Raw genomic sequence first — 12915 nt, 5'->3', positions numbered from 1 at the left:
TGCGGCCTGGCGGCGGCAGCTGCGTGTTTCCGGAAGACGTGGCGGCTCGGCCCGGGCGGCGTCCCCGTGGCTCTTCTCCGGACTAGGCTTCGTAGCGTGGGCCCCGAGGCACCGCGGTCCTCGCCGTCGCCGCCACCATGATTTCCCTCACGGATACGCAGAGTAAGTGCTGCTGGGGCCCGGTGTTGGCCCGCGTTCCCGCCGCAGCCTCTGCTCCGCCCCGCAATGAATGGAGCGAGAGCGGCGTGGGGCGGCGGCCTGCGGGAGGGAGGGGGCCGCGGCGGGAGCCTACCTGCCCCCGGCTCTAGTGGTGCTGTCGCCTTTGCCCCGGTGACAGCCGCGTTCTGGTCCGCGGAGCCGCTGGCGGACAAAGTTTCCGGAGCGGCGGGAACGGGACCGGTCCGCCTGCACTTGAGCTCCTCCTAGGCTGGGGACATAGCGAGCAGTGATTATTCTTGCCTTCAGACACTGCTCTTAACAACCTACCCAAAAGTCCCTTGCAAGGACTTCAGTTTTCTTTCCGTTTAAGTTTCAACCGAGTTTGCTAATCTTAAAGTCACTTTGCGCTCAGTTAGAGCGTTAACTTTTATTGGGAGTTATGTTACAGTTTTCTCAAGCTGGGAGTCAGGATCACACTGTGTCATTAAACGAGGCTGGCCTTGTCTTCTTTGCCTCCGTATCGGCCTCCAATTTGTAATCCTTTTGCCCCAGTCTCTTAAAGTTCTGAGATTTACCAGCATGAAAGATCCTGCCTGTCCCTACAGGTGAAGGATTCTTTACCTTGTTGTTACTTTGTGGCGTGTTTTATTTTAGCATCCGTTTCTGCCAGTCTCGTCATTCCCCTCATCTTTGCCGTCTTGCCTTTTTTTTTTTTTTTTTTTTTTTTTTTTGTGGCCCCAGAGATGAGAGCATGCCAGCCAAGCGTTCTGCCGACTAGCTTAGCTTTATCCCTGGCTCCACCATTTTCACTGTGATGTTTCCATTTTTCTCTCTTTTCATTTCAATTTTACTCTTCTATTTGCAGATCTACCCGGACTGTTTACTTTTTAAAGATCTTTTTATGGGCATGGCACCTTTTGCCTCACTCTTGCTCGTTGCCACGAACTTTGTTTCTTCAAATTTCAGTCAGCTTAGATTTTCAGGATTCTGACATCCTGAAGTGAAATGAAACTTTCCTCGAAGTTCTTTTCAAGTGGGATTTAAATTCATGTCATAGCACACTGGAACATCACAGATTTTCTGTGGTTCCCTACACGCCTGACAGCCCAGCCGTGCCCACTCTGTGCCCGACTTTGGACTGTCTAGCTAGCTGCTCTAGCCCAGCAGGGTTCTCTATTGGTCCGTCAGCTTCATTTGGTCTACTCAGAAATAAAAGTGTCAGGATCTGGAGCTGGAGTTACAGGCAGCTGTTACCTTCCTGAAGAGCAGTTTCTTATTCCTGAGTTTAATGCTTGTATGAGCATGGGAAGGATGACATGGACCATTTACAAATTGGAACATGGAAGACATTCAGTTACACACACAGACACGAAAGGCAGGAAGGGCCATGATCCTGGGACTACTAGCTCAGAAGCCACTGTGGTGCTGGCTTCTAAGGAGACTTGATGTGAACACTCACATCTTGGGATGGTACAAGTCTGCGGTATATAAATTGCCTTGTATACAGGGCAGAGAATGTCACTCTCCAGAAAAAACCAACACAGGAACTGCACTATGAGCAGAAAAGGTTGTTCTCCTCCCCCGCCCCCCTTTAATTTTATCCCTTGTCAATGCCTGAGGTCAGATGATGAGTTACAGCCAAAGGCTAAGGAACAAGAATGTGTCCAATTCAGATTGTATCTGTGTCTGTGTTGGCTGCAGGGTTGGAACTGTAGCGTCCCAGACAGGTGCCAGCATGATTTGGGGCTTTTCAGTTGTAAGGAGGGTGACCAAGCTCTGAGCAGAGTCAGATGGATAACACTTGTTGGTTAGCATAAGACGCTAAGTAGATCTCCCCGTTTCCAGCAGGGCCTAAAGAAAGGCCAAGACTTGCGAGATGCAGTAGGGACAGCTTCCATGTCACATCTGGATTGTCACATTAAGTAAAATGCTGCTGTGGTGTTTGTTTGACTTACTCTTCTGTCTCTTAAGGGTGTGTTGTGGAAGGTGGGGCTGCTCTCAGTGTTTGGGAAAGTGTCATCATCACTAAAATGTCAGCCGTGATTGACATTGAGGGAAACTGGTCTTTATAAAATTTCTCCAGTAGTCCTTTTCCCCCCCAATATCTCATTGCTTTTTATTGCATTTTACTGTTTATGGACAGGAAAAAAAAATGAAGATAGATTATATTATCCCAGGTATGACTCTGGCAGGACGATCCTGTGTCGTGAGGCCTTTTGACCTCAGTGAACTTATGGATGGATAAGTACAGAGACAAAGGGAAATCTCTAGATGAAAAGGGCTGGGATCAAGTTTTTTGACCCATTTCATTGTGCTAGTGCCAGTTTGGCAAAGATTTCCCAGGCAGCTGTCCCCTAATGCCTTGCACTTCATGAGCTCATGGGGTTGTCTGAGTTCCGGCCTGTAGAAGGATTGTGGAGTGAGAAGGCAGGGTCCACCTGCTGCTTGTGGCTCGGCTGCCGCCCACACTGGTTCTTATATACAGTAATCAGTTGCTCATGGGAAACTTGAGCCACTACTACTTGGTGCCTCAGAACTGTGTTACAGGATTCATGAGAGACATTTGTGGACACTGCCCTGTGTCAGGCTGCATGGTGTCCTTGTCCACTGCAGCTAACTCCTAATAGCTCTGGTACCTACTGGGTTGTTCTAGACTAAGATTAAACTTAAAACACTTATGTTTTGTGCGTTTCAGTGCCCTTGAACTTAGTAAGCTTTTTAACTGTGGGTAAAAATATTTATAATTAAATAGACCTAGTTCAGATACTTAGTTTCATTTTGGGCAGCTTAAACCCCCTCTCTACACATCTTCCTCAACCCTTAAGTGATGTGATTCCACCTACATTCCAGGGATCCTGGGAGGACTGCATTGCATGTGCTCTGAGAAGCTCTTCAGAGTGCCTGACCCCTGGGGAGTTCTCACTGCATAGTAACTGTATTTCCATATCATTTCCTTCCTTTATTTTAAACCTGGGGAATGCTTTTACTTTGTGTGTGTGTATGCACATTTGTGGCCACATTAACATTGGGTATCTTCTTCAATCATTTTCTGTGTGTGTGTGTGTGTGTGTGTGTGTGTGTGTGTGTGTGTGTTTGTGTTTGAATGACAGGGTCTCTCACTGAATGGGGCTAGACCTGGCCACTGACCTTCTCTGCCATCCCAGGCCTGGGATTACAGGCGTGAACCACCATGTCTGGCTTTTAACACCATGTCTGGCTTTTAATGTAGATGCTAAGGATCTGAATTCAAGTCCACACACTTGCACAGCAAGCACTTTACCAGCTTGATGTCCTTTTTCATAAACAAACATCTTAGATTTCATGTAATCATTAAGATAATTTGTGAGTAAAGAAGTTAGTCAAATTCAGATCATTTCCTGTTACGATCCGCTCCTAAGTACTAATTACTTAATGGAATTTCTCTTCCTCCATGTTTTTCTCTAGGAAATTAATGTTTGACACCTGAATAGTTTTAGTAAATTCTCCTAAGACATTTGAGCAAGAAAGTATTAGCCTGGAATCCCCATTGGTATTTGCATCTGAAGTAAATTTAAACTAAAATGGTGTTAGACAGACTGGTAAATTCTTTCAGACTAATTTTAGAAACAAAATGGAAGATAATATCAAAAATTTAGAACATGGAGATGTAGAAAGAGGTAAACTATCAGCTCATCAGACAGACCCTTTGATGTGGTTCAGTTTTAATTTTGGTTTTTAGGTGTTTTGATTTTTGGGTTGGTTCCTCACTCCACCCCAGGGAGGGTGGGGTTACTGGCCTGGATTTTAGCCCTCTAGAGTTGAAGGGAAAATAGTAACAGGTCAGAAATCACTAATACAAATGACAATTCAAAAAAAAGATTGCCAGCTAGCCTGTAACAGCCAAAGCAGGTGACTGGCAGACTTTGCTTGTGGCGGTAACAAGAGTAGGTCTGTGGCTTCAGACAAAAGAGAAGACCTAGAAAATGTAAGGGTGAAACAACATTTTTATGCAGGGTAGGCCTCCTTAAACTGTGTCCACCTGTATTCAGCACTTACAGTACCGCTTGGTTTCTGGTAGTTGATTGACAAGTGCTACTTCCTTAAAGAAGTAAAAATGTATGCTATTATAACTTCAGGTTCTAGCCTTAAACATGTAAAGTTTGTGGGAGATAAATAGGTAAAGCCTGTACATATTTGTCTAAGTCCAGAGAGATTTTTTTCAGAGGCAAAAATATATATCAGCAAAGGTTTAGAGTCTAGACCTGTTTTTCCTGTCTCCTGCCTACAAACCGGGAATTTCTTGTGTTCCTGATTTACATTTGGCCATAGACCTACCCGGTGCTGAGTCACTTTGCTAAGGATCTTGATGCTGGAGGAAGTTGGCCTGCAGGGCTGGAGACTGCAGAGTTCTCTGGGCTGTGGGGTTGTCAGGTACCTGGTTCTCCTTTGCCTTTAACCACGTGGTTTTTGTTGCAGAAATCGGCATGGGCTTAACAGGATTTGGAGTGTTTTTCCTGTTCTTTGGAATGATCCTCTTTTTTGACAAAGCACTGCTGGCTATTGGAAATGTAAGTTTTTGAATATGTGTATTTTAAATTTCCATCAGGCAGTTTTACCTACTAGTGACTTGTTGCTTTTTAATCATAGGTAAATGAGTATCAGGCTCACTGTTGGCCACAGTGAAGCCCTCAGCTCCCTGTCTGAGCAGAGGAGGAGCCTAAGAAGGCTCCTTGGCTAGCTACTCTAGAAAGTGTTTGTGGGGAGTACACTGTGGACTGATTGAGTGTGACCCCTGAGCAGTGGAGCAAGGCACGTGACCTAGCCAAGCCTGGTGGCTCAGACCTGTACGCTGAACACAGAAGACTGAGGCAGGAGCATTGCCACAAGTTTAGAGCTAGCCTGGACTACAGTGCAAGGTGCTGGCTCAATGAATGAATGAATGAATGAATGAATAAATAAATAATAAAAGGTGACTTGCTAGCCCCTTAGCAAATTTATAAAAGCATTTTTAATGTAAACATCTGAGACAGTACATGTGATTAACCTGCATAAACGTTTTCAGTAACCTAAAAGCCCTTTAGAAGTCCCTCTTTTGCCGTGAGATGGCTCAGGGGGTACAGGGGATTGCTACCAGCCAGTCTCTGGAACCTACTTGAGAGCCAACTCCTCTAAGAGCTCCTGTCTCTAACCTCACTGCATGTGCCTCCATACAGGAAGGAGTAAATAAAACAAAAACCAAACAAACAAAAACCACATGGTTGTGGTTTAGCTGACTTCCTTAGAAACAATATGCCTTGTGTGCTTGCTTGTGTACTACCCTGTCAGTGTGTCAGAGGTCATTCAAGAGTTCTAGACATAAGTAATCCCCCTTGGGAGAAGGTGGTAACATTGTTGAGTTAGGAGTTTTTGAAGTCTGTGGCCTGTTTTAATTGAAAGGAGAAAGGATAACAAAGTTTAACCTGGTGGCCTAAACAGCACTGCTGTCTGGGAATGGGACACCCTTAGTGGGCAGGCTTGGATGTATTGGTGAGGAAAGCTGATGGGGGAAGTGTTTTAAACACAATGAAGGGGAAAGCGAGCTGAGGATAGTTTCTTATCTACCCGTGTGTCACTCTGTTGCTGGTCTCGTCTCCCAGCTTTGCACTGATCTTAATGATGTCTGCAGAGCCATTACTCAAATCTCCTATCCTAGAAACCTCCACACCCCACATGACTATTGCAGAGTCAGGGAAGACGTTTGAATGACATAATTAAAGCCAGCTGGCCATCAGGTGTTGCCAGCTGTCTGCTTGAATAAGCCACTTTATTTCCCATGCAGCCAAGCTGGGGAAACTGCTGCAGATGTGGCTCCCTCTGTCCCGTTGCCTCGTCTTCCTTATTGAATGGAGATAGCCAAAGAAGGAGGCCAGTGAAGACAGCAGAGCTCAGCAGGCTCACCCCCTCTCCCTGGTTCTGCTGCTGGGGTACAACTGCAGGACTCTGGCACTTGGCCACATCAAATGCCAAACAAGCTGCCTCACTACTGAGTTGTCTCCTTGCTCTTCTGCAGTGTTTAACCCTTTCCTGTGTTGTGTTGTCTTTCTCTCCTAGGTTCTGTTTGTGGCTGGCTTGGCTTTTGTAATTGGTCTAGAAAGAACATTCAGATTCTTCTTCCAGAAACACAAAGTGAAGGCCACTGGGTTTTTCCTGGGTGGTGTGTTCGTGGTCCTTATTGGTTGGCCTTTGATAGGCATGATCTTCGAAATTTATGGATTCTTCCTCTTGTTCAGGTGAGGCCCTTCTGTTCTTTTGGAGCCAGTGTCAGATAACTAGTGCAGAATCCCAGGTAGGTAGAATGGCTGCTGTTTACATTGAGTTTTTATTATAATTTTAGGTCAGTCAACTCTAAAAATGTTTTGTGAAAGTAAATGAATGTCTGAGGGAGGTAACAAAGTATTTATAAAACATCGTCAGTGCTACAAAATTCATTCCATTGCCATTTGTAAGTTAGAGGTTTGGCATTTCTAACAGGATGAATAGAACATGGACCTGTCATGTTCTTATGTAAAGGTATTGCTTCATAGTGGCTGCTGCTTGACGGCAGCATGCTTAGTGCATGTGCATAGTGAGATCTAGCATTGCACAAACTGGAGATGTTGGCCACTTACTGTCTTGCAGGAGCGAGTTAGCCAGAAAACAAAGTGCATGTGAGAGGACAGCAGTCAAAACACTGCTTGTATTTATTTTTAAAGCTGGCAGGCACTGGGTCACGTAAAACATAAAAAATTAACCATATACCAAATCTGTCTTAGGAGAGCTGAAGGTCCCAGGAACAGAGTGATAGTGTCATGTCACCATAGAAAGACACAGAATATTCTAAGAGAATAGTGAGGGGAGCTTATCCAGGGAGCAGAAGGGGTACTTAGATAAGCTGAGCCCTAGAGAGTGGGCCAGACTGCACCTGTAAGTCAGCAAGGAGAGGCTGCTTGACTGCCACGAGGCACAGACAGGCCTGTAAAAGCTGTGGTTTATTTTGTAAAGGGGGGAGCAGTGTCCCAGTAGGGGTGTGGGCCACACGCAAGAAGAGCTTGTAGTGAGGCTGAAAAGAATGTGTAGGCCAGGCTGAAAACTGCTCAGAGTTGCTTATCATCTTACCAGATTTTGTCTAAAGAGCCATGTCTGCAGCACAGAAGCGAGGACACAAAAGATTCTTAAGCCAGAGATAGTTGAGCCAGGTAGGCATCTTAGGAAGACTGCTCTAGCATTTGGCTGAAATGCATTTCAAGGTTCAGTGACATTGCTCCGTGTCTAAAGGTACTTGCCACTAAGTCCCAGGACCTATTGGTAGAATTAGAGCACTGTCTCTTGTAAGTTGTCCTCTGACCTCCACACATGTCATGGTAGTGCTACATGCTCACACACAGACATTAAGAGAAGAAAAAAGAAAAAACAAAAACAAAACTAAGGGCTTATTCTGGAAAGAACAAGTGGAGGCAGAGAAAACAGTTAAAAGACTCAGGCTTGGAGCACAGTGTAACTTAGGAGAGTGAACACTGGTTGTTCACCATTGGAAGTGGGAAAAGAAAGAGGGCAGAGAGGAAGGAAAGGTGGCTCCCAGGGCAAAGCGTCTTACAACAGAAAAGGTGAGCACGTGAGACCCTGGCAACTGTACAGACTCCAGCAGTGTAGTTACATGGCCCCTGGTGCCAGTATGGAACGAGATGTAGCCGACTACTAGAAAAATGAATCAACACATCAGCTTTGTGATTTGAAAAGGCTTTGATAAAAACCCTTGTCCTGCTCTTGAGTTTTGTGCTGAGGGAGTCTTGGCTTGAGACCTAGAGCCAAGGGTCTTTGTTGTTCTTTCTCCAAATACATATAGCCCTCAGGAGCAGCCCATGAAGTCACCTGTTTGTGTTTTTAAAAATACCTTTAAATATCCATTTGAGCTTAGTACTGCTGAGGAAGCGACCTGTGTGTCTTTGAAGCATGTGCCTCGTTGGACCATAAGATCTGTTCCTCTGAGGTGGAGTAAGTTCACTTCCTGGAGGTTCAGAGTTGAAGCTGGTGGTTCCTGACCTCTCTCCACTCTGTAAACTGCATTTAAGACCCAGATACAGTTTATTTCTTGAGCAGTCTTAAAGTGCTTCTCACTTGGATAGAGGTGGCTTCACTGATCCACAGCTAAACTAATAGAGGCTGTGTCACTTCTGTGGACGTGTATCTGCACCAAAAATTGGCATGATGTGAGCCTCACCGTCTGGAAGGTAGACTGTCAGGGCTGTGGTCTTACACATACAAGCTTGCAGCTCCCCCCTCCTCACTCCCCTGTCTTCAGCTGTAGAGCAGAAAGCCTGCAGTCTGAGCCCCTCTGTACTCTGGGCACCATCTTAGCAGCAGATTGTCAACTGTACTTTGGTGCTCTGAAGTCTCCATCTCACTAGGCTTGTAGTTCCTCCCGGTGGAGCACTGAGGTCTAATTACCTTGTCTTCTGCCTCCCAGGGGCTTCTTTCCCGTGGTTGTCGGCTTTATCAGAAGAGTGCCTGTCCTTGGATCCCTCCTAAATCTACCTGGAATCAGATCAGTAAGTAGTCTCATATTTGCCAATGCATTTTTAAACCACCAAATGAGTGGATTGTGATGCCTTTTCACTGGGAGTTGGAATCATTGGTGTGACTAATGATGTCATTATAGTATAAATGATTGTATCACATCAATCCTGGTTGCAATGGACCAGAAGCTAAATGTCCCCAGACCTGTGAAACCTGACCTTTTTGTTTACCATTCTCTATTGTGATGTTACTCCAACTGACGATGCTAAGCTACTCTGTGAGTGATAGTGATACCCTTCCTGTATTCAGGGTGCAGTGGAGGCTGCCATCTACTGTGGGGTCTCTCAGAGGCTTCTCAGGATTAGCCTGCTTGCCTTGTACACACCTTTATCATAACATTTACCTGTTTTAATTATCAAGAAGAGAGCTCTAGACCTGGGATCGTTGTCCTTCAGGGCAGATGGCTATTAGCCATTCTTCCCCAAGGCCACGCACAATAAAAATGCCAAACATTTTTCCCAAGTGAATGGATGAAAGGTAGCATTTACAGACCTCAGACCCAGTCAGTCTCATGACAACTCTAAGTAACTTTGTAGCCGTCTTCCTTAGTCTGAAAACTAAAGGCGGTCCTTCCTAAAGTAGGGAGGGAGTGATAGGGGGCCAGCTGAGCAGGAGACAGTCCTTTTGGCTCCAGAGCAAGCCGTGTCAGAAGTCACCCGGCGAACGTCTTCCATACTTCCCTGCTCGTTCTGAACATCTAGGATAAAACACAAAAAGTAGTTAGGCCCACTGAGTCTGTCTAGAAAGTGCAGAGAGAGACTCAGACTTGTAGAAAATGAGCACCACTATAAGCCAGTCACGTTCCACGCCAGCTCAGTCTGTTCAAAGATTGGTACCTCAGCTTGGGGTGGGGTGGACCCAGGCTCCATTGTCCTTATTACCAGATTCAACTTAGATATTGCTGATATAAAGAACAAATGTACTTAGAACTGTAGTTGTATTCGCTTACCAATTCTGTAGTGATCGCCTCAGTAACAGACGTGAAGCGTGCGTGCAGAGGCAGTGCTGGGTAGATCTCACAGTGCTTTACCTTGCAGCACAGCCGCTGACTAGATAGACTCTTACACCACCTGTGATGCTGAAGATAGACAGACTGTGATTGGGGATGGGGTAGACAAAGTCAATAACCATTTACATGAGTGTGTGTTGAAGTTCGTATTTGACAATTATAAATTTACGTTGGCAACACTGAGTGTTTCAGTGTCTTTGCCCACTTCAGGATGATGTTCAGAATGCTCATTTAACATATTTTGAGTTGATAGCTGTTGTTGATTACTGAACTTAATTGAGTTAAATCTGTTTGTCCAAAGACCACCTAGGCCCAGAAGACACCCACAGGAATGGTCAGTGGAAACATCTTATTGGGTTCACTATGCATGAGTGGCCGGCATTGCAGTCTTTTCTTTTTGTTGAGCTGGCAGTGTCAGTGTCATTTTATACATTATTTTACTCATTGTGTTGCATTTCTCATGTTTCACCCTTAAATTCATGTGTATAACATGTCATGCAAGAGCAACTTTTAGAAAAATGATTGTTTACACACGTGAGAAGATGGTGGTAGACACCATCCAGTTAGCCACTGTCAGTCAGTCATGCCTTGAATTCTTGCAAACCTTGTAAAACTGGATGTTCAAACCAGCGTGTAAAGTGCTGAGTCAGTGCTGCACACTGCTGCGCTCCCTCTCACTGCTCTTCTTCTTCTTACAGTTCGTAGATAAAGTTGGAGAAAGCAACAATATGGTATAACAGCGAGGAACCTGAAGACGCTACAATATCGTATTATTTATAAAACCATTTTGAAGAATATTCAGCACAAAGTTAAATTTCACGAACTAGCTTATAAAGTTCTTTACAGAAGTTTAAAATGTATGCCCTCCAAAGGATCGACAGTTACCGAAGAAGCAGTGACAGCCGGCTTGTGATCAGGCGGTCAGAGCAGTCCGCCGATGGAGAGGAAGAAGCCTGTCCCGATGCTTAGTGACTTGAGAAGGCTGTTTCTTAGTCTTGCTGCAGCATGTGAGACAGCCATTTGTAGAGAACCATGGTATCTGTTACCTTTTTTTTTTTAAAGAATATTCAAGAGCACCAATAGGCACTTGATTTTTTTATAATGTCCATGATGATGGCCCAGATATTGTAGGAATGCTGGGCTCTGATAGTGATGCCAGAGCTGGACTGGATTATGTCGTCTCTATGTATCAGCCCAAGGAAAGCCCAGTTTCATGTGTGAATCGCCTGGTTTTTGTAAACATGGATAAAATAAAACTTTTGTGGTCCATTTGAATCTTAATATTTTGGATCCAGATAAGAATCTGAACTAGATATTATTTTTTTGGAATACACAGAGGTCATTCTGAGCTGTTCCTTCCTCAGTCCTAGCTGACCACGTGCTTTCTTGACTCTGCCACAGTCTGGATGCACAGATGTCTTGAGTGTGAGCAGGTATGGCTGAGTGTTCTGCTGCACACAGAAGCTGAGCAGAGAGCGCTCTGGCCGTGGCTGGGCTGCTGCACACAGACGCTGAGCAGAGAGCGCTCTGGCTGTGGCTGGGCTGCTGCAGAGGTTATTGAGATCCCAGATGATGTACCCCGATGAAGTCTCCCATGCCATGATGTAATTTTTCTTCTCATTGTGTTCTTACAAAATTTGGCCACGGTTTTCCACCTTGTTTTCCTAACGTTTGGTGATGTTGAAGGTGTGTAACATGTCAAAGGCTAGACTCTGTGACTGTGAGAAGGGCTGTCTATTTAATCTTGCTTTTCCTCTTATTTTCAGCTTTATTGTAATGTCCAAATATCAGCATGCACCACATCTGCTCCCCCTGTTCTCCATCTTGAGTTAGGAGAGAAAATGCCGCCAGTGGCATGCAGAAGCTACTTCATTGCACTGAGCTGGCCATGGCTTTTCATAAACGTGATGCTGGGAAAACATGTCATCCCTTTCGTTGTTGGTTTGCCAGCAGGAGCGCTAATGGTTTCCTTCCTTGCCTAAGATGTCACCTTTTCTGTGGACATGAGAGCACATCATCAGGCGCAGTACTATTTATCTTAACCACTAATGAGTGCACTATTTATTTTTAACAATCTCAAAGCTTTTTAATGCAGAAAATTATAATTGAAATTGTATTTATTTACAAACCATTTCTACAAGACATTACAATGTTTGTTGTTTTTAGTTAAATCTCTCGGTGCCAGGAGAATCCCCAGCCTTGCCAGTCTGCAGAAGGAAGGACTGGTTTGTAGTGGGATGGTTCATTCTTGTAGCTACTGTCCTGTTTGGTACTTGCATCTGACCTTATGCTGTAACCTGTGAAAACTCGATACATGGAGAATCCTACCTCAATAGCTCATGGGATATTAAAAGACCTGGCGTTGTGTCTGATGTTCCTCAAAAAAATCACACCTCCCCAGAATGTCAGTGCTATGCTTTGAGAACTGGCTTGTGTAAGGTGCCCTGTAGATTTACCATAGGTTTTAGTCCACATGATTGACAGTGGCTACATATCACTCCTGTTAGAGCAAGAGCCTGCCATTTAACTCCTTCGTAGACATGACCCTATCAGAGTGTTTTTTTGCATTACTCAAACATCCCCTTTTAGCAGTCTGATTTCAGAAAACACCAGACCTGAGAAGACATAGAGGCTCATAGTCCTCAGTAAGGCGAAGGGCTGGGGCAGCTTTCGGTTTGGGATGAGCCTGCAGTGGACTTGAGACTGCTTAGCAACATTGCATTTCTCCATCAGAACTTCGAAGAGGCTCTGATTTTAAACAACCACTCCTCAGGCTTCTGGAAGCCCTATTCTTGAGGGGTCCCATACCCCACCTCCTTCTAAAATTAGCCTTCTGATTTTATGACAAAAAAAAAATGTACCTTGATTATTCCCCCCAATGGAGGACAAGGTCCAGTACTCAGCCTTAAGTGTTTCTGTCATGTTCAAATGTATCTTCTTTAACAGGAACATGCTTGCAATGTTTCCTTTTCCCTTACAATTCTCTGGAATTCAGCTGCTTTAGAAGTCTCATGGTCAAATTATATACTCTAACAATGACATATTGTAAATACACTTGTCTTACCTCAATAAAAGGGTACTTTTCTATTCATTGGTGGTCATGTTTATTTTTACTTTTGACGTTTTTAAAGTAGCACTATAAAATAATCTACCTTATTTTAAAAATTGGGCCTGCA

The 12915-nt window shown here is 44.7% G+C and overlaps 1 protein-coding gene across 1 annotated transcript; it reads left to right on the top strand.

Moving 5' to 3' along the window:
• GOLT1B (golgi transport 1B) lies at window positions 1–12830 on the top strand. The gene is made up of 5 exons (XM_084766688.1): window positions 1–162; window positions 4615–4706; window positions 6229–6407; window positions 8621–8702; window positions 10438–12830. Exons 1-5 carry the CDS (start codon window positions 138–140, stop codon window positions 10474–10476), a joined length of 417 nt encoding a protein of 138 aa, XP_084622814.1. The 5' UTR covers window positions 1–137; the 3' UTR covers window positions 10477–12830.
• The last annotated feature ends 85 nt before the right edge of the window (window positions 12831–12915 follow it).

This window comes from Acomys minous (genome assembly GCF_964271855.1).
Source record: "Acomys minous genome assembly, chromosome: 17".
Taxonomy (NCBI): Eukaryota; Metazoa; Chordata; class Mammalia; order Rodentia; family Muridae; genus Acomys; species Acomys minous.
This window is presented reverse-complemented; position numbering and strand designations above follow the sequence as displayed.